Below are 22547 nucleotides of genomic sequence, written 5' to 3'. Positions count from 1 at the left end.
TCCCCCATATTTGATTCTGGTTAGATTTGAAGCAATCTGAAGTGTGCGGGGGGGGGGGGGGGGGCTTGGTTGATTTGAGTACCCAGACTGTCTCTAGAATGTCTTTATTTTTTATTTTCATAGTCGGCCTCAAAGACAGAGACGGGAAGCACATGAAGATGTCCACAAGCAAGGCGGGTATGGTCATAAAAGCACACGCACCCTTCTAAAGAGGTTTCTTCCCACACCTCAACTGCCCCACCCCACCCGCCACCCAAGGACCTGGAAGCAGAGGGTGGGACCAGAAGAAGGGAAGCCCAGAAGGAAATGGCAGTGGCTCCTGGATGTAAGGGGCCAGGAGGTGGGGGGTGAGGGTGGACTCACCACAGAGGGGACTGGCTTTCCTCCCTTTGTGCTCCAGCTTCCTCCCTCGCAGTCCTGATTCCCTGTTCAGATTCTTTCCTGGGCCAATTCTGCTACAAACTCCGTCCTTTCCTTTTAAGGGACACTCCCTCCTCAGCTGACAATGGGAACAAAGGCTCCTTGCCTCTGTGTGTCGCTTTATAGTTTAATAAAGCTTTCACACACTTTATCCCATTCAACCCTCTCACCTGTCCCTTTTAGCAATCAGGAACCAAACTTTATCAATCAGGCAAACAGACTCCCCAGAGGCACCCAGTAGGCGGTTAGGACAGAGTCCTGTTTTTTCTAACTCCCAGCCTTAATTTTTTTTTTCCTCCTCAATGTTAGCAGGTTTCTTAAGGGAAGCCGATAACCGGACTGAAAGGTGGATCGAGCCAGTCACAGGGAGGAGCCCACGTGGGTTGAGAATAACAGGCACCAGGGCAGAGCTCTCCAGCTGCTCTCTCCTGACCAGCAGCTCCAGCAGCATCCCTGACCTTGTTAGAGATGCAATTCCTGGGCCTCAGCCCAGACCTACTGCATCAAAACTGCAGGGGGGGGGGGGGTGAAGGTTCCAGAATCTAGGTTTTAGGAAGCCCTCCAGGAGATGCTGACTCATGCCCGAGTCTACACTGGGGAAAGGAAGTGTGTGTGATGGTCCCCTAGATCGGACACAACCTGGTGTCAGCATAAGACAGAGCTGGGAAGATGGTTAATTGTGTGTGTGTGTGTGTGTGTGTGTGTGTGTGTGTTTCCCCAGAGCATACATAAAATTTTTTATTGGCTGCAAAGCAGCAGCATGACAATTTCTTTTTTTTTAATTGGTTTTATTTTTTAAATACATGACAGCGGAATGCATCACAATTCTTATTATACATATAGAACAATTTTTCATATCTCTGTTTGCATATAAAGTATGTTCATACCAATTAATGACTTCATACATGTACTTTGGATAATGATGTCCATCACATTCCTCCACCCTTGCTAACCCCTGCCCACTCCCTTCCCCTCCCATCCCTCTTCCCTATCTAGAGTTCGTCAATTCCTCCTATGCTCCTCCTCCCTACCTTACTATGAGTCAGACTCCTTATTTCAGAGAAAACATTTACCATTTGTTTTTTTGGGATTGGCTAACTTCACTTAACATTATATTCTCCAGCTGCATCCATTTACCTGCAAATGCCATGGAAAGGAAGTGTGTGTGATGGTCCCCTAGAGAGGACACAGCATAAGACAGAGCTAGGAAGATGGTTAATTGTTTCTGAGGATTCTAAAGATGGTGTTGATGGGTAAATGAAGAATAGTGAAGGCCACTGCTGCATTGCTTGTAATGGCAAGAGACTGGGGTAACTCAGTGTCTGCCAGTAGAGGACTGGTCACATGGATTATGGTGCATCTGTTTTTGGAATGTTATGCTCTGTAAAAAGAACAAGAAGCTTGGGGCACTCTGGCGTGGAAAAAAATCCAAGACATATTAAATAAGGGAAACGCAAGGTGTAGAAGAGATTATATAATGTAAATCGTATAAAGAAGGGGAAAGCTGATAGGCGCTGTGGTGCACACCTGTGATTCCAATGGCTAAGGAAGCTGAGATAGGAGGATGGCAAGTTCAAGGCCAGTCTCAGCAATTTAGCAAGGACCTAAGCAACTTAGTGAAAACCTTGTCCCCCCTTCCCCAAAAAAAGAGGGAGAGAACCAAGAATATATATCTGTATTTATTTACTTATATCTAGAAGAATACAAGAAACCAATAAGAGAAGTACCTGTGGATGTAGGAAGGGATGGGTAGAGGCAAAGGTAGGAACCAACTTTTCGTTGCATTTTTTTAAATTGCAAAACTCTGCAATTATCTTACTTATTTTTTAGAAAGTGACAATAAATAAAAATTTAGATGTAATTCAGAAGCTGCCTGCCATGGATAAAGGGTGGTTAATTTTCAAGAGAGTCCACCCTCCCAGCACTGTCCAACAAAAGGTCAAGGACATGAAGCTCAATCACACCCACTGGCTTTAATCTCCCCCAAGAAGACTGGGGTATTTTGGGAGGAGTTTAGGCTTCTTAATAAGACCAGGACAGAAGCTCTCAGTCGTGGTTACACATAAAAATCATCTGGGAAGTATGTGTGTGTGTGTATGTGTGTGTGTGTGTGTGTGTGTGTGTGTGTGAGAGAGAGAGAGAGAGAGAGAGAGAGAGAGAGAGAGAGAGAGAGAGCATGTGGTGATGTGGTGCCTGGGGTTGAACACAGCTCTACTACAGAACAATATTTCCAGCCTTGAGAAGGTTTTATTCCCAGATCATCCAAATCAGCATCTTTGAGGCAGGGCCCAAGCTTTATTTACCATGACTCCTTGGAGAACCACTGTCCTAGACCTTCAGGGTCAGTTTATTTAACCCAAAAAGCTGGAGAATGGAAGAGGGGATATCCAGTGACTAGAAGAAGAAATAACACATCCCATCAAACCTGTCAATATGGTCAGAATATGAATAGTTTTTACCTGCCTTGGTTAGGATTTGTGATCCACCTATTTCTTCCCCTCAGCAGCCCAATTCTGAAACGCAGCCCTGACATCACCAAATCACCTCTGACAAAGTCGGAGCAGCTGCTGAGGATAGATGACCACGATTTCAGCATGAGACCTGGCTTTGGAGGTATGAAATGAGCCCTCTTGCGGGGTGTCTTATTTTCTAGGGTCCTTCTATCCAGGAAACCAAGCCTAGGGGCTTTGCTCAGGTCCTGATTGAGTTGGCCTCAGCTGTGTTGGCATAAAGCACCACGCTCACAGCATCTTCTGAGCATCCACCCTCCCCACCCGGGGCTCTCCTGAACACCTTCTCAGGAACGCCTGCTAGTGGGTAGCCAGGCTAGACCAGCCAGCTGTCCTTGGGCCACTGCTCCTGAAAAGGATGGCTCAGGATCAGTGGGGCCAACAGCTGGCTGTTTAAGGTGGGGGCAGCTGCAGCCCAAAGCTGCCTTCTGAAAATGCTCTGAGATTTATTCCAACAACCTTGACTAAATTTGTCCTCATCTGGGAGCTGGCAGATGAACTCTGAGTACATATCTGAGGGAAGAGTGTGGTCTACTTGGTTTAATTACATGAAAATAGCTTAAAAATTAATGATGTAGTGCAGAAGAATGCGAAAGCCCTTTGAAGCTTAGCCTGCAGCTGCCGGTTTCAGCCCTTTTAGTGACAAATAGAGTTTTCCTCTTTGACAAATAGGCTTTTCTCCTGAAAAAAAAAAAAAGCTTTTTTAAAAAGAAATTATTTTTATTCCTTTTATTTCTTCTGCAGGTTCTAGAAAGATATTTCTATTCACTCCACAATCTACCTTTTCCATAATCTCTATAACCTTCCTGGACTCAAGTCTACCTTTTTACTCTGTGATAATTTTAGTGGGCTCTCTGCTTGACCCACATCCTGCAGAGAGGAAAGAGGTAGAAATCTTTCCCCCTTTTAAAAAAAAATTTTTTTTGTTGTTGTTGACAAACTTTTTTTTAATACTTACTGTCATGGTATAATTTATTTATTTTTAAATAATTTTTTATTTGTTTTAATTAGTTACACATGATAGTACAATGATCTTGACATATCATTCATTTGAATCAGATGGGATATAATTTCTCATTTTTCTGAGTGTACAGGTTGCAGAATCACATTGGTCATGCAGTCACGTATATACACACAGCAATAATAATGTCTATTTTATTCTGCTCTCCTTTCTTTCCCCCTCCCTCTCCCCTCCCCTCCCATCACTTCTCTCTACTCAATCTAATGTGACACACTTCTTTGTTGACAGACTTTTTATTTATTTGTACGTGGTGCTAAGAATCAAACTCAGTGCCTCATGATGTTAGACAAGCGCTGAGCCACAACCCCAGCCCACCTATCCCCTTTGTTATGCTTTCTTGATCAATATTAAGTTTTCATGGTTCAGAAATGATAACAAGTCTAATGTTTCAAAGGCCATCCTGGTATATCTTGTTCCCCTAAAAGCTACTCCATGTAGCCAAGATGCAGATCTGTGGATCTGACAAATAAATGATCTGAAAATTACTTCAGTTCTGGGAATTATTTCCAGGCTATGCCTTTCTCGTGGTCAGACAAGAACTACCGGCTTCTATGATGATGCAAAATTAGGAAGTGCATATAGAAAATAAAGTGGGTGGCCTCATGCTAAGGAGTAAATCACTTACTTCTCAGGTTTGACCCAGCCTTTGACCTGGGTCTATCATAGCTTTGGATGAGCATGTACCAAAGAAAAATTCTATAGGTTAACCTCATCATTTCAGAATCACCTGAATGATTCAGACCCAACCCCCCACCTTTTTTTTTTTTTCCTTCTGGAATATCATGGGGAACCAGCCCATGATTTCTTCCTTTTATCTCAGGTTTGACTTCAGGTTGGCATAACCAGACCTTCAAATCTGACTTGACTCTGAAGATCCAGAGAAAATATTTCTTTTGCTTAACTATTGCATAGTAAAAGTTTAAGTTAAAAGAATAAATGCTCTTGTTATGCCCTGTCCCCAGGCCCAGCCATTCCTGTTGGCGTGGATGTGCAGGTGGAGAGCTTGGACAGTATCTCAGAGGTCGACATGGTAAGTGCTTCTCTGACCAGGAATGTGAGCAAGGACATTCACAGGGACCTGAATTCACAGCTTCCTTGGGAGGTGGGCATTCCTGGGAAGTGGGCATTCCCAAGCTGACTTTACTGACGGATCAGGAAGATTGTGACATTTGCCCAAGGCTACCCCATTGGTATGACAAACTTGACCTTTCTCCCTTTATTACATAGTCTCTTGAGGCCAGAATGCACTCTCTGGACAAAGACTGTCAAATATAAACTGCAGGGTCTAAGGTTGCAGCTGCCAAGTAGCCCAACACATCTTACTCCTGCAGATTCTATGCTTGGCTCCAGAAATGCAGAAGCAGCAAAAGAGTGCCCTTCCATTTCATTTAATTTGAATTAATTAACTTATTTATTGGTGGGTTCTGATAAAATATTAGAACATTTTACAGCACTTAACTTACAGAACTTTTTAGGATGTTATCTTAGTTTGGGTCCCTCAGGAAGCACACCTGAGCCAGGCATGATGGTGCACACCTTTATTCCAGTAGCTCAGAAGTCTGAAGCAGGAGGATCATGAGTTCAAAGCCAGCCTCAGCAACTTAGTGAGGCCCTAAGCAACTGAATGAGACCCTGTCTCCAAATAAAATACAAAAAAAAAAAAAAAAAGGGATGAGGAGTTAAGTATCAAAAAAAAAAAAAGTCGGAATCAAGCATTCTAGCATAAGTTTATTGGGGAGCTGATCCTGGGAAACACAGGAACACAGTGGAGAGGTGAGACAGGGAAGGAGAAGGGTGCAAAAAGGACTGTGCTCTCAAACCAGTCATTCCTGGAGGACTCAGTCCCACTGTGGTTCTTCAGGAATCAGAAAAGACCCAGGGTTGTCCCATCCGAAAGGTGAGAGAGCTGGACTATTTACCCACCACCCTCCTCTCTGGTTGAGGGAAGCCCGAAGGCATCAACTCTGAGGCCACGTTTCTGTTTAATTCACAAGTTGGTGAAGCAGCCTCCCCAGCACAGATGTAAATGCTGGAGACAGGGTGGGACTCAGGGACACTGTCTGCCACAGGTCTTTTACTGGGCTCCCCCTCCCTGAAAGTGTTCTCCTGCTGTAGCAAAAGCAAGACCTCACCTGGCTCAGTTTCATTCCCCAGCAAGGTGACTGCTCCCCAGGGGTACAGAATCTCCTGCTGACATTCCAGCAGGTGGGTGTGTGTCTGGATTTTCTCTCTTTGCCCGCAGGACTTTACGATGACCCTCTACCTGAGGCACTACTGGAAGGATGAGAGGCTGTCTTTTCCGAGCACCAATAACCTCAGCATGACATTTGATGGCCGGCTGGTGAAGAAGATCTGGGTCCCGGATATGTTTTTCGTGCACTCCAAGCGCTCCTTCATCCACGATACCACCACAGACAATGTCATGCTGCGGGTCCAGCCGGATGGCAAGGTGCTCTACAGCCTCAGGTAGGAAGACAGGTAGCTCACTGGACAAGCGTGGATTGTGCATCAGTAATTTTGCTTTTGGGCTCTGAATAACTTCTAACTTTTCCATAGCTGCCAAACTTATCAACATCAAGGAAACCTAACTTGACACATGAGTAGAAATTTTATGGAATTTTGAACATACATTTGGGGAAATTTCTCAAGCTGGTCAGTTGTGGCTTATGCTGCATCTTGAATGTTATATTTTAAGTTTCAAAAGTTTACTTGAGGTGACTGCTGGGAATATAGCTCAGTTGGTAGAGTGCTTGCCTCACACACATGGCCTTGTTCAATCCCCAGCACTGCAAAAAAAGAAAAAACAAAAAAGTTTACTTTAATGAAATGCTTACTCCTCAAGTGGGAGTCAGAGAAATAGATAATGTGTTCTCCAAGTCTTGCCTCCTCTGATCTGTTTGATTCCCATTGGGGGGTAAATTTTAGAACCTCGTTTAAAAAAATAAAATTCTTTTGTTCCACCTGCAGGCCACAAACATATTTTCTGTTTTGAGAAACTATGGGTTTCTGGGCTACTTTGTGACATTCAATGACATTTTGAATATATCACTTTTACAACTTTTACAAATTAATGAATAAAATTTTTTCTTCTCATGAGCTCAAATGCCTTAGAAGTTTTTAATTGCTCATGGAGCACTGACCTGTGGAAGGTTTTCCTAAACACAGCACACAGCCTCCGCTTCTGTCCTGGTGCTCACCTCCCCAGGAGGTGGACATGGAGAGGGACATGGTTATTGGCTGTGGTTGAGTTCTCCGTAATTTACTCTGCAGATGGTACAGTTCAAGTTTGTGAACTTTGCTTTGGTTCACATGTTGATTAATGGTAAAGATGAATCCACATTCTATTATCTAAGAAACACACACACACACACACACACACACACACACACACAGATTTACAGGTTGGTAGAGGGGCATTCTACCATGAGCTATATCCCCAGCCCTTTATTTATTTATTTATTTAAATTTTGAGACAGTTTCTCACTAAATTACTGAGGCTGGCCTCAAACTTGCCATCCCCCTACCTCAGCCTCCTGAGTAGTGGGGATTACAGGCATGCCCGGCACACTCTGCAGAGTGGAGCACTTTTCTCTCCAGCTCCCCATTAAGTGACAACAAGTTAGAGCCAGAAATGTCAATGCTAAATTTCTGCCCCATGTTCAAAAGCAATATTTGTAATACTCATCTTGACTTGGAATCTAAGCAATTAGGTTCCAAACTGAGAGTGGGGTTATGGAATTTTCATCTCCAAAGCTTAAAATGCCATTTCTTATAGGAAGTACTTGAGGGATCAAGGACAGACAACTCTTTCCCAAGCCACATTGCTCAGGTTCTCCTTGCAATATTCATTTTTGAAGGGTTGTGAAGGTATCTTAAGGTTCAAAATCCACCAAAAATACAATTTCACAATACACCAGGGCTGCAGAAAACTAGACCAAATCACATACAACCATTGGTGTGCTAATGACTACTTGTCTTGAGACATAGTATGCAGACATGCATTATGTAAGTTTATTATGAACATTACTGTTAGAAAGTATGTATAGCACATGATTTATAAAATTAAATAAAACTTTATACTATTTTTGTAAGTTTTGTGTATATATAACTTGAGCATTATTTCTTATTTTTTTCTTGTTAAAACTTTCGTCAGTTTTTTATAATTCAACCACCAATAATCATTCTACAGAGTCAGCAATGAATAAGTGTTTGTAAATACCTGATCCCTTATATAACTGTCAAATTAGTGTAGATGAATGAATGTTGATGAATGTTGGTGATATTTTTGCTACATTAGTGAGACAAAGTGAAACTATGAAGAACTAAGCAGGAACTTTACTCACTCATCAATAAATAAGCAACCTCCTAGCTAAACTAGATAATAGTTTTCAAATGTTGGAAGAATATGTCCTTAATATGTTGTACTATTAAAAAATGAATAGCATTGGACACAAAACACTTTTAGTTTAATCTACTTTTTCAGTCTAAATAAACAACAAAACAATAAATGAAGCCTCAATTTCTGCAAATACTCCCATCATGGATGATTTCAAGCTTCCAACCTGTTGTTGCTGAATGGGGAGCTGGGGACACAAGCAGGCAGCACACCACTTGGCAGTATTTCCACCACACAGACACATACACAGGCATAAAGAACTTTAGGAGCACAGATAATAGTAAAATGTAATAACATAAGTAGGAGTGAGTTTTGAATATTTTTTATTTTTGTTTTTAGTGTAACTGGCTTAATTTATTTGTGCCACCATGACAAAATACCTCAGTTCAGGTAATTTATAAAGTACAGACATTTATTTTCTCATAGTTCTAGAGTTGGGAATCTAAGGTCAAGGGTCAGGAGATTTGGTGCCTAGTAACGGCCTGTTCCTCATACAGTGACTTTTTGCTGTGTACTCACATGATGGGAGGGTACATGGGCAAGAAAAGGCTAGCTCCTTTCAATTCCTTTCTTTAAGGGCTCTAATCACATCAATGGGGGCAAAGCCTTTTGACCCACTGCCAACAGCCTCACCTCTTAAAACTATCATGTTGGTATTTAAATTCCATTACAAGAATTTCAGAGGTACACATATATTCAAACCATAACAGGAACTTACTTAATTTTAATTTTTATTAATAGCTGTGTTTAACAAATGGCTCACAAACTTTCTGAAAATCTAACAATCAGCTCTCAAGAGCTTATAGACAGCTAGTCCAGCACACCGCTGATTGTGACCACAGGAAGCAGAACAAAGGAAACAGAATGGAAAACCTCCTGTGTGTTCAGGAAACCTCAATCAGCCTTACCAGCAGAAACACGTTCTTTCCATCTCTGTGCCTGAAAGCAGAATATTTGATTTCTCATTACAAATAAAATCATGGGTTTTCTTGATTTAAATGGAAAAAAAAGATTAAGGCTTAAATTACTGAGAATGGTAGAAAACCACTGTCCTTAGTGTGATTGAAGGCTAATGGCCACAGGACAGGCACGGAACCAAATGATCAGAGTGGCTTCCACCAGATAGCAGGTCCTTAGAGCCATGAAGCCACTCAGCCTGAGACCCATCCTGCCCTCTTGCTCTTCTCTCACTAGACATGGGTAGAAACCAACCACTCAAATGCCAGCCTTGTATCTTCATTGAGGAGCAGAAATCTTAATTTGAATGAAGTTTGAAGCATTGATTAATAAGATCTCAGACTAAAATGCTTTATTTCTGAATTGAGACATAATTTGTGACCCAAAAGAGTTTTGACTATCAGGTGAAACTGAGCAGAGAACAAACAAATAAACAAAATAGGACCTGCTAAGTTTCTACCCATTCCATCCAGGGCAAGGGAAGATCCCTTTCCATGAACTAATTAAAAAGACTTGGAGAAACAAAGATAAACATGGGTTTTGATTACACCACAAATGCTTGTGTGATGTAAGGTTTTGAATGGAAAAGCATCAAGCCAGGAGGGGCCAGTCTGATGATGTTTGTGATTCTAAAAAGATCTGCTTCTGTACTGGCTAGTAAAAAGACAGGAGATATTCAGTCCTCTTGTTCATAACCAAAAAAAAAAAAAAAAAAAAAAAAAAATCCTGCATCTGATATTTTAAGTTCTTAAAGTTAGCTCCAAGTATCCCCAAACTTCCTATTTCTTCCTCACTACTGATGCCATTAGGCATAGTTATGCTGATGACGGAACCACAGAAATGGAAGCCCACCCATTAGGTGTCCCCGGCAACTGCTGCCTGAATCCTCGCTCCCGTCAATATTCTAATATACCCTGTTTATTAGAATTTCCAGGGGTCATGAGACTACCTAGCTGCTCATGATCCCAAATACCTTGTAGAACACAGCCATTCCATATATAAAGGAGTGGGGTGGAAATAAGGCAAATATCTGGATAATTGCATTTCTTGAATACTCTTCCTTGAAATTTCTATTTAAATTTCAAATGTATAGTACTTCTTTCTTTTTAGCTATATATTATCCAAATCATTTCCACAATTTATGCAGAGCAGATTTTGTATGGTTGGAGGAAAAATGGTACATCCAGCATGAGCCAACAACCAGTATTGTATCCTGCCATGAAATTTCCCACTGACTAGGAGATTTTCATCTATGACTAATGACCTATATTTGTTTGTTCTTTGATGCAGAAGCCACTTTTGCTGTGTAAACTCTGGAACAGAACCATTCAATGCCAGCTAATGTGTTCATATTAATATAACAATTCTCTCAGTGTTTTTCTGTCACTATGATTGCCATAGAATTATAAACACTATTATCAATATAAAAATATTAGTATATTTTTTTAAATGCCAAATTTGGCAACTGGAGTTAAGTATACATAACATTGTAAACAATGTTGAACATCAAGACAATCAATAAAAGAACAGAAGAACTTGAATTTATCTAAAACATGAGAAATAATATATGCTCCTAAAGCTTGTTTTAAGAGATCATATTGAATGAGTTTTTATTTCACATGGCTATTTGATTGAGACCATTGCTTCTTTAAAATGCTTGAATGTGCTAGCAGTTAGAGACATTCTATGTGCCTCACACTGCTCTTAAGATTAGACATAAATACCTAAGAGTTTTCCAGAGGTGTCATTCATAAGCTTCTTATCTAAATCCCAACACTTTGCTTATGAATTATAAGAGGCAGTTATCATACTGCAAGGAAGCAAAGACCTTTTCTGTTTGCTTTGTCATTTTGCACTTGTCTTTTGCAAGCTCTGAAAACTGGGTGTTTGTCTTTTGTTTCTAGGGTTACAGTGACTGCAATGTGCAACATGGACTTCAGCCGATTTCCCCTGGACACACAAACGTGCTCGCTTGAAATTGAAAGCTGTGAGTAGACTTGTTCCCGGGCGTCGGCACACAGCTCCTAAAGTAATTCTAAAGAGTAGCAGGAACAGTATGTGCTCCTCATTCATGGCTATGCTTTTAAAGTGATTTTTTAGATTGAAGCTGAGTCCAGAGTAATTTTACAAAGGAGCACATGAAGAAGCTGGGGTCATGGCTCAGCGGTAGAGCACTTGCCTAGTATGCTCAAGCCTCTGGGTTCAATCCTCAGCACCACATTAAAAAAAAAAAAAAAAAAAAAAAAAAAAAATATATATATATATATATATATATATATATATATATATATGAAAGGTATTGTGTCCAACTATAACTAAAAAATAATTTTTTTAAAAAAGAAGTACATGAAAAGATGCTCAACGTGGCTAATGATTAGAGAATGCAAATCAGTACAGTGAGTGACCCATTTGCAGTTATTAGGATGGTCACTATCAAAAAAACAACAACAAAAAAGTGTTGGTGAAGATGTGAAGCAATTGGAACCCTTGTGCATTGGGGATAGGAATGTAAAATGGTGCAACTTACTGTGGAGAACAATTCAGCAATTCCTCAAAATATCAAAAATAAAATAACCATAGGTTCCAGCAATTCCACTTCTCAGCATATACCCAAAAAATGCAAGCAAAGCCTTGAAAAGGTATTATTTACAATAGCTAAAATGTAGAAGCAACCCATGTGTCCAGTGATAGGTGAATGGACAAGGAAAATGTGCTGTATACATGCAATGAAATATTATTCAGCATTACAAATCAAGGAAATTCTGAGACATGCTACAACATGTACCGAACTTGAGGATATCGTACTAAATAAGAAAAAGTCCATCACAAAGAGATAAATGCTGTACAATTATACTTTTATGAGTACTTAGAGTAGTCAAAATAATAAAGATAGAAGGTAGAATAGTGACTGTGAGGATCTTGGGGGAGAGAGAAAACAAAGAGCTATTGTTTAATGGGTGCAGTGTTTCAGTTTAAGATGAGAAACTGTTTGAGTGGTGATGATTTCACAACGTTATAAATATATTTAATGTCACTAACCTGTATACTTAAAAATGGTTAAGAGGATTTTATGTTATTCTTGTTTTACCACAATAAAACAACCACCCAAATCAGGCACCGGGAAGAGCCAGGCTGAGGCAGGATAGCCAAGCTAGCCACCACACGCCTTGCTCTCTACTCTCCCGCTCTGTTCTCTCTGCCACAGCACTCCTTCTGATGGGCATAGTCTGGATTCCTCCATCACTCCACTTTGCACACTCCTCCTGAACACTGGCAATCCCTGCAGCATCCAAGTCCTAGTGTGGCCTTGTTTTGATCTTGGGCCCCTTTGTAAGCCAAATCTGGGCTTATGGTGTTGGATCAAGTGGCTCCTGACTGTAATTAACTGAAACCTGGGAGTGTGGGGATGTTGACACCACACATAGCTGGGACAAATGGACCCTCTGTTAGGCACTGAATGTGGGAAAAGGGCGAGGCCTTAGTAGCCTTTAGTGGCTACTAAGTGCACAGTGTCTTTATCTCTGTGCTGTCATTTAACCATCACAAAATCCCTACAAGAATGTTATCTCCATCATTCATGGCACAAGGCCTGTGCCTTGGACACAGAGATGAATGGCAAAGCTGGGCTGAAATATCAAGTTTGCTGGCTCCAGAGCTTCCCCTACCCTCACTATACTAGGCAGCTTCTGCCTCCGTCTGTAAATGTAGCTTCTTCAAGGTTGTAGCAGTCAGGGTCCTGCCAGAGAAACAGAACCAATCCATTACATATGGTAAGAGATGCATTGTGAGGAATTGGCTCGAAGGATTATAGGGGCTCCTCTGTTCTCCCAGGTCTGCAGGGAAAGTTGGGAACTCTTAGCAGGAGCAGATGCCACAGTCCAGGTCAAAGTTCTTCTTTCAGAAAACCTCAGTTATACTCTTAAGGCCTTTCACATAACTAGATCAGACCCACCCAGATTATCTAGGATAATCTTCTTTACTTAAAATCCACTGGTGGTAGATACTAGCCACATCCATAAAATACCTTCACAGATTAGTGTCTGATTGAATGACTGTCTACTAGAGTCAAGCTAAGCGAACACAAGAAATCTATGATCACAGATCAAGGGTTAGAAAATGGGACTAAAATGGTGTCGGGAGACCCAGCAAGAATGGTTTACACATAGGGCTGGGTGCAGTGGTACATACCTGTAATCCCAGTGACTCTGGAGGCTAAGGCAGGAGGATCTCAAGTTCAAGGCCAGCCTTAGAAATTTAGTGTGCCCTGTCTCAAAACAAAAAATAAAAAAGACTGAGGATGAAATAAAGCATCAGCAATAAAGCATCCTTGGATTCAGTCCCCAGTACCAGCCTCCCCCCACCCCCCAAAACAAGGATAAGAAGGAAAGGATCAGCACTCCTGGCTTATGAGGCTGAACCATGTGAAAATATGCCAGTATTTAGCCATTTCTGACCACAAAATAGCAATTTCTTTTGGTTTAATCTTATAAGGGTAGGCTGGGTTGTTGGTGTGAGCCCTTCTGCAGGAATCAGGAGGCCTTAAGCTTGAGTATTTTTCTCTGAAGACTTTTGGAAGGCTAGAGAGAATTATATTTGTCTTTTTGCCTTTTTTTGCATTGTTTATACTGCAGTTTGTTTATTCAAATTATCTTAGCACAATCCTAGAGATTTGTGTGGGAGATCAGGACACAGTTTCCATGTAGCCTGGTAGGCAGACCTGCCTTGCCATACCTCCTGCCTGATGCTGGCTCCCATCTTTTCAGATGCCTATACAGAAGATGACCTCATGCTCTACTGGAAAAAGGGCAATGACTCCTTAAAGACAGATGAGCGGATCTCACTCTCCCAGTTCCTCATTCAAGAATTCCACACCACCACTAAACTAGCCTTCTACAGCAGCACAGGTGAGCATGGGGTGGGGGCTGAGTGTGGGGAGGCTTTGGTTTGGCTGTGGTGGTTCATTTTTTATTTCAGAAAAGGTGTGACTTGCTTGTCAAGTAAGCAGAGCCTGTTTCACTTGCATTTGAAACTAAAGATGACAGTCCTAAGTGAAGTTTAGTGGGTGTCAGGCATTGGGTGGAGGTGATTTTTTTTTTAATACCACCAATGCACCAAAAGTGATAACCTTGAAAATACTATTAAGGACTCAAACATGTAAGTAGTTTTATTTGAGACTTTCACATTGCCAGATTAGTAGATGGCATATCACCCCCAATATACTCACCAGAATTCTCCTATACAGCAAGAAAGAAGTTCGCTTTGCCCTGATTTCCATTCACATTCTCCCTGCTCCAGTCAGTCCCCATGTGATGCTCCACTCTTGGCCAATCCCCTCTTGCTACATGGCTTACATGTTTCTTCTGGATGATCTTCTTCTGAACTGCAGTGCAGGAACCTCTGGTCATTCCCCTATGGGCCTGGTCATTGTTTTTGGAGTTCAGGCAAACAGGTCTGCCCCCTCATTGCTTCCTGAGGGCATGTTCTGTGGCCTTCCTCTGGGCTGCCAGCCTGTATTGCTGGATCAGCTGAGGTCAACTCTCCATCCTTTGCCTGTCTTTTGACCAAAATCACCTTTCAGGATGGTTTTGCTCAAATTTTTATGCAGTCTATATTGCTAAAACCTTGCATGATTATTGGCTGTATGGGGAAGTGTGGCCTTTTAAGTGTTCTCTCTAATCTGCAAACAAGAGAACCAGTTAATTCCAGTGTAGTGTTTCTCTCTCTCTCTCTCTCTCTCTCTCTCTCTCTCTCTCTCTCTCTCTCTCTCTCATTTAAATTTATTTTAACTGATACATAAAGCATAAAATTGTACATATTTGTGGGTTACCATGTTATGTTTCAATACATGTATACATTGAGTAATGCTTAAATCAGGGCAAACATATCTATCTCCTGAAACATTTACCAGTCCTTTATGGTGAAGACATTCAAAATCCTTTAAGCATATCTTCCATATCCATCACCCACAAGCCCAATTTCATGGGAGGGGATGGGAACTGTTCTTTTGACTCTCAGCCTTCTGACAGTTCTTCCACAATAACTTACTGGGGCCAAGAGGCACATTCCTTGAATCACAGTTACCCAGGATGCTAAATTCTAAGTTAATCCTACCAAGTCCTGGGCATGTCATGCTCATCCTGCCTTTCCCTTTCATTCTATCACCCTTCCATTCCCTTCACCTCCTCCTTGCATACTTTTTCCTTGTAAAGAACACAAAAGCAAAGTAAAGCATAGCTGGACCAAGGATTGTGCACTCTGTTCCTAAATACAATATTGTGTTTAGCTTTATCTCATCTTAAAACACATTTCCTCATAAAGAAATGCAAAGGGGGTTATTTAAATCAGTGTTTCTCAAAAATTCGTAATGCATGTGAATCATGCAGGGAGTGTGGTTAAGTAGAGATTCTGCTTTAGTAGATCTGGGCTGTGGTTTAAGAGTCTGAATTTCTAACAAGCTCCCAGTTGATGGTGAGGCTGCTGGTGCTGGGCCCTATACCATATTTTGAGTAAGAAAAGCTTATATGTGACCTTCTTTTTTTTATAATTTTAATATTTATTTTTTAGTTTTCGGCGGGCACAACATCTTTGTTTGTATGTGGTGCTGAAGATCGAACCCTGGCCGCACGCATGGCAGGCCAGCATGCTACCGCTTGAGCTACATCCCCAGCCCCGTGACCTTCTTCTTCTTCTTTTTTTTTTTTTAAATATCTTTAGTTATAGATAGACACAAATCTTTATTTTTTTATGTGGTGCTGAGAATCGAGCCCAGTGCATCACATGTGCTAGGAAAGCACTGTACTACTGACCCACAACCCCAGCCTTTATATGACCTTCTTAAGAAGACCTCTTTGCATTTAGGATGAAGTCCAAAGATTTCTTGACATGGATTCAGATGATATGAATTACTACATAATCCTCTGTTCCCTGATTTTGTGTACTTCCACCTTGTAAAGGGATGATAGGGTTCCAGAGGAATACCAAAGTCATTTATGTTTCCCTAAATAAAATTTATTTTATGAATACTGAGAATTAATAAATGGGATGGCATCAAATTAAAAAGCTTCTGCACAGCAAAGGAAACAATTCAGAATGTGAAGAGAGAACCTCAAAGTGGGAGAAAATCTTTGCTAGCTACTCTTTGGACAGAGGATTAATATCCAGAGTATATAAAAAACTCAAAAAAAATTATCACCAAAAGCCCAAATAACCCAATTTTTAAAATGAGCAAATAACTAGATAGACACTTCTCTAAAGAAAAAGTGCAAATGGCCAACAAATCCATGAAAAATTCTTCAACATCATTAGCAACGATAGAAATGCAAATCAAAACTACATCTCCAGTTAGAATGGCAGCCATCAAGAATATAAACAATAATAAATGTTGGAAAATATGTGGAAAAAAAGGAATACTTTTACACTGTTGGTAGGGTTGTAAATTAGTGCAACCACTACAGATATCAGTATGGAGGTTTATCAACATACTAGGAATGGAACCACCATATGACCCAGCTATAGCACTCCTTGGTATTTATTCTAAAGAATTAAAGTTATCATACTATAGTAACACTTGCATACCCATGTTTATAGCAGCACGTTTCACTTCACAATAGCCAAACTATAGAACCAGCCTAGATGTCCATCAACGAATGAATGGATAAAGAAAACATGGTATATATACACAATGAAGTTTTATTCAATCATAAGGAAAAGTGAAATTATATTATTTGCAGGAAAATGGATGGAACTAGAGACCATTATGTTAAGCAACATAAGTCAAACTCAGAAAGTCAGGGGTTGTATGTTTTCTCTCATATGTGGAAGCTTGAGAAGAAAAAAGAAAAGAAAGATGGGAGGGCTGGGATCTCATGAAAATCTAAGGGAGATCAATAGAATAAAGGGAGAAGGAGAAAAGGAGGAAAAAGGGAAATACTAGAGAATGACATTGGCCAAATTATGTTGTTAAATTATGTGCATCTATGAATAAGTAACAACAAATCCCACCGTTATGAACAACTACAATGCACCAATAAAAATGTGGGAAAAATTTTTATCAAAGGGTATTAGCAGCCATCTCTCCAGAGAAAATGTACAAATTGATAATAAGGATGTGAAAAGATGTTCAACATCATTAATCACCAGGGAAATGCAAATCAAAGTCTCCAAGATATACTGCTTAATTCCTAGGAGGATAGTTATAGTCAAAACAACAGATAAGAAATGCTGATGAGGATGTGGGAACAGAGCTCTCACACTGCTGGTTAATATATAAAATTGTGCAGCCTCTTTGAAAAACAATTTGGCAGTTTCTCTGACCTGAAATGTTTAATGGGATTAGAGATTGTGGAGTAATAGCTATATGAAATATATCTTGTTTTATGTGATTAAAATATTCTAAAACAAAAGATAAAGTCAGCATGCTATAGCAATACATGCATAACCCAATCAATAAATGGGTAAATGAATTAAGCAGACACTTCCCAAAAGAAGAAATACAAATGGTCAAATATATGAAAACAAATGTTCAACGTCTTTAGCAGCATAAGACCAAATTACAGAACTAGCCTTGGTATCTGTCAGTGAATGAATGGATGAAGAAAACCCAGTATGTATATACAATGGAGTTTTATTCAATCATAAAGAAGAATGAAATTATATCATTTGCAGGAAAAATGGATGGAACTTGAGACCATTATGTTAAGCAAAATAAGCAAAACTCGGAAAATCAAGTATGTTTTTCTGACATGTAGAAGCTAGTAAGAAAAAAAGGGAGGGGTGTATGTATAGGTGTGGGGAATCTCATGAAAGAAGGGAGACCAGTAGAAGAAATGGCGGGCAGAAGGGAAGGGGGAGGTACTGGGGAATGAAATAGTCCAAATTATATTGTTACATGTGTGCATGTACAAATACATAAAAATGAATCTCACTATTATATATAATTATAATGCACCAATTTTAGAAAAGGAATAAAAAGGAACACAGCTACCCCCCAAAAAAATCTTTTTTGATGTTGCCGAGTAGCTATGACGTGTGCTCTTTTCTTCCTTATGTCTCTCAGGCTGGTACAATCGTCTATACATTAATTTCACTTTGCGTCGTCACATCTTCTTCTTCCTGCTCCAAACCTATTTCCCTGCCACCCTGATGGTCATGCTGTCCTGGGTGTCCTTCTGGATTGACCGTAGAGCGGTGCCTGCCAGAGTCCCCTTAGGTAAGGAACATCTCAACTGCACATTTTAAGCATCTGAAAATTCAAGTTATTCCAGATAAAATCATTCTTTTCAAATTGGTCCTATACTCCTTTGGGTGCTTGAAAATACTTCAAGGTATTAATTCACAGGCAAAGTTTCATAATTAAGACTCTACATAGCAAGAAGTTTTTTTCAAAAGGTGGCCTAAGGGATCTTTGTGACCGAATCTCTGAGGGAAGTGGTTTAAAATGAACTTTTGAATATTATCTTATTGAAAGAATCTGACTCTCTGAACAAGGACAAGGAACCTGCATTTTTAACAAGCTATCCCAGCTTGTATATTCTCCAGGCTAGAAATCCCCCCTCCATAAGCATTCCATGGATGGCAAGTAAATACTGGACCCATTTAACCACACACACACCACCACTGTGCAGACAGTGCAGGGGCTGCTAGGGACAGTGTGACCCACCAGGTTTTAGTGAAAATGGATTGGAGATGGCCTCTAGGATGACCCCAATCCCCTGTGATTTGATGTTTGCCAAGCAAATGTTCTGAGCTTAATTTGAAATCCTGGGCAAATTTCCACAGACAGATGCCCTGTCCTCTAATGGTTGTTGGGTAGCTAAAACTGTTATTGTGTTAAACAAATATACATTCCAGCTTTTAAATGTGTCTCCTATAAATGAAGTTAACAACATCATACTTCATAAAATTGACTTCTAGATTCTCAAGTGGGCAGCCAGGTCCAGTGTAAAAGGGGCTGCCAGAGATGCCTAATAGCTGATAAGGCAGGTTCAGGACCATAGGTTTCTACAATAGCAGCAAGGACAAAAATATTAAAATAAATCCCATGCACTTTCATTGCCTAGATTGAGCGGTACTTACAAGAAGCATATGTACATACCTGCTTAAGTAGGCAATTTCTTTTTAATAATTGAATTGAAAGAAATGTCTCAATGCCAAAATGTCTGGGATTCTTTGCAAAAGGATAAAGTGATCCTGGGCTAAGATGAACCTGTAAGGTACACAGAGGAGAGAAAAGGTGGGGATGAGGGAAAAGAAAACTTCCATAAAAGCTAAATCTTGAAAGATGAGTAGGTGTTTGCTAGACAGAGGGTCTGGATGGAGACCTTGTAGGCTGAGGGAGCAGTAGGGACAAAGAAGCAGAGGCACAGAGCCATCCAGTATTTGGTGAAGATGAGCCATGTGCTTCATTCTCAATGTCTGCTTCAGGCATCACGACGGTGCTGACCATGTCCACCATCATCACGGGCGTGAACGCCTCCATGCCCCGCGTGTCCTACATCAAGGCGGTGGATATCTACCTCTGGGTCAGCTTTGTGTTCGTGTTCCTCTCGGTGCTGGAGTATGCAGCGGTCAACTACCTGACCACGGTGCAGGAGCGCAAGGAACGGAAATTGAAGCTGCGAGAGAAGGTGACTTTCCCATGTACATAATGGGGCTGGGTCAGGGTGGAGCCTGGTCTGGCTGTGGGACTGTGGGTAAGTCAGACTTTCTTTGTAAAATGGGGTTGTGATACCCCTTCCCCCTCCTCCTTCACAAGGTCGTAGTAAAGAACAAACAAATTGATGTGTATCATAACAGTGTAACATTTACTCGACTACATCTTTCATTCACTGAAACTTTTCTTTAGCAGCTACCATTCACCATGGGCCACTAAGCCAACTTAACTAAGGCATGGTTTCTTTAATCTTGCTGCTGCTCAGAGTTTAATGAGAGAATCCCAGGAGAAAAATAAATGGCAATTTAACACCATGGAACAAATTATGAATGCAGAGGAGGAATAAAAGAACACACCAGGGATGAAGCTCCTCCATTTTGGGAAATTTTCCTTCACATATGACCTCATACATGTCCCATACCCCTTCCCAGGTTATCTTTCCTCCCAGTCTGGCTTTCCTTTCTTCATCCAGTCTGCAAATTGATAGTTATCTCCTCCAGAAAAATCTTACCACACAGTACTAACCTATTTCCACAACCTATTTGCCACGTCTTTCCAATTCCTACCTCCACCACTCACGTGCGTGCACACGCACATAATAATGTGATTTTATAAACACTTTTAACCACAGGCTCAGTATGTTTATAATCTCACAGAGAACAGGGTGATTTTTCTAATCGTGAACCTTCTTGATAGTCTGTTGCATGACACAGCACTGTTTCCTAAGCGTCAATTTGTAGACTTTGATTCAACAAAAATGAATACCTGCTCTTTTAGACTGTTGATAGTGAAAACACTGTCGTTTTCCCACCTTTCCCCCAAACTGGGAATAAAAGAAACTGGAGAAATGCAACATCATCATGCAGTTGCATTGGTAGGGCTTCCTTCCGAGCAATGACACTGAGCTCGAAAGCCAGTGAGTGTTTGCTATGTTTGCAGCTCCCCTGCGCCTGTGGGTTACCGCAGTCGCGGGCTGTGATGTTGGATGGCAGCTACAGTGATGGCGAAGTGAACGACCTGGGCAACTACATGCCAGAGAATGGAGAGAAGCCCGACAGGATGATGGTGCAGCTGACCCTGGCCTCAGAGAGGAGCTCTCCCCAAAGGAAAAGTCCAAGAAGCAGCTACGTGAGCATGAAGATCAACACCCACGCTATTGATAAATATTCCAGGATCATTTTTCCAGCAGCATATATTTTATTCAATTTAATATACTGGTCTATTTTTTCATAGATGCCTGTAATTCTATAAATTTCACATTTTTTTTCATGGTATGTACTACAGAAATACCTGTATGATGAAAAAAGATTTAAGATTTTGGTTTTTTAAAAAATTCCCAGTACCATCTTCACTATCCCTTCTCCAGCTTTCCAAAATTTCATTGGCAAGATAGTTTTTGCATTTATTAAGCATCTATTGTATACAAAGCATCATATTAGGTGCTACAGCAACTGATGTTATTTGTTACCCTGGTCTCCCTGAAAAGCACAGTACCAGTGTGGTGGACACTGTAGTTCAACATCTTTTAGATCCCAGATGCTTGTTCACCTGAATGCTTTCCTTGGAATGAATGTCATTATATTCTTTGGGCTAGTTGGAATTGGAAAACACTTACAGTTCACTTGCATGGAACCCACATGCACCTAAATCCCTACTTCAACAGAAACTCATGCTTCAGTTTATAGTCTATTACCTATTTCTTATGCATCTCCTTGTATTTAATAAAAGGCAATAATATTCAATGTTCAGTTTATTTACAAGTTGCACTTCATAAGACTTTGCCTCTTCACAAGCTCTTTAGATTGGAGCAATAGCTTAATAGCTTCTGGTGGAAACATCTCTGATAGGGAAATTTTGAAGATGAGGATGTATGCATGCCTTTTGTCTATTTTGTCATAGAGATAACTAGGCTAGAAAACTTGTATTTAAGTGTTCACTTGTATTTAATTGTTCCCTTTACATAATCATTGTTTCAAGCCTTGGGGCAGGTTTTCAGTCAAAACGAAGGACTGCTCAGTAACATGGTATCTTCACTGAGGAACTTGGGAAGAGACTAAATAAACAGCATTTAAAGAAAATGCAAAATTCAGGACTACATATAACTCATGAGAATGAGAAGTACTCACCTGGTTTCTTAAAGAGAAAAGAACACCAAAAATCAAAAGAAGTGGGAAGACATCCCTGGATGTCTGCACTTACATTCAGTGAATATCAGCATTTTCTTTTTTTGTTTTTAGTCCTAGGGATTGAACCCAGGGGTGTTCTACCCCTGAGCTATATCCCAGCCTTTAAAATTTTTATTTTGGTACAGAGTCTCACTGATTTGCCCAGGATGGACTCAAACTTGTGATCCTCCTGCCTCAGCCTCCTGAGTAGTTGGGATTATGGTATATACCACCACGCCCAGCTAGGATACCAACATTTTCTAAGAACCACAAAACAATTGTCATTTAGATTTTAGGTTAGGCAGCCTCTGTACCCGGCAGAAGGATACCCAGTAGAAACTGATGTCAGGACATAGGATAAAGGAGTGGGTTCATTTTATGTTTTATTCAAAAGGCATTCTTTACGCTATGTATCTATAAACTGTAT

General features: G+C 40.6%; 1 protein-coding gene across 4 annotated transcripts in view; it reads left to right on the top strand.

Annotated features, from left to right (window-relative positions):
* Window positions 1–21188, top strand: part of GABRR1 (gamma-aminobutyric acid type A receptor subunit rho1) — a gene marked incomplete at both ends in the record, with an annotated part of 40727 nt that extends 19539 nt beyond the window's left edge. The window contains 9 exons of one of the 4 annotated variants that reach the window (XM_081295909.1): window positions 124–177; window positions 2927–3033; window positions 4914–4981; window positions 6194–6417; window positions 11209–11291; window positions 14068–14208; window positions 18360–18512; window positions 19727–19929; window positions 20895–21188. In XM_081295909.1, coding sequence (XP_081152035.1) covers window positions 124–177; window positions 2927–3033; window positions 4914–4981; window positions 6194–6417; window positions 11209–11291; window positions 14068–14208; window positions 18360–18512; window positions 19727–19929; window positions 20895–21188 — 1327 coding nt within the window. Of the gene's footprint in view, window positions 1–123; window positions 178–2923; window positions 3034–4913; window positions 4982–6193; window positions 6418–11208; window positions 11292–14067; window positions 14209–18359; window positions 18513–19726; window positions 19930–20894 lie in introns of all 4 variants that reach the window. The other 3 variants (XM_081295908.1, XM_081295911.1, XM_081295910.1) reach the window with 3 other exon arrangements.
* Window positions 21189–22547: the final 1359 nt, after the last annotated feature.

The sequence above is a fragment of the Spermophilus citellus genome, assembly GCF_964194105.1.
Source record: "Spermophilus citellus genome assembly, chromosome: 5".
In the NCBI taxonomy this organism is placed as follows: Eukaryota; Metazoa; Chordata; class Mammalia; order Rodentia; family Sciuridae; genus Spermophilus; species Spermophilus citellus.
Note: the sequence above shows the minus strand (reverse complement) of the source record. Positions and strands in the feature narration are given on the sequence as shown.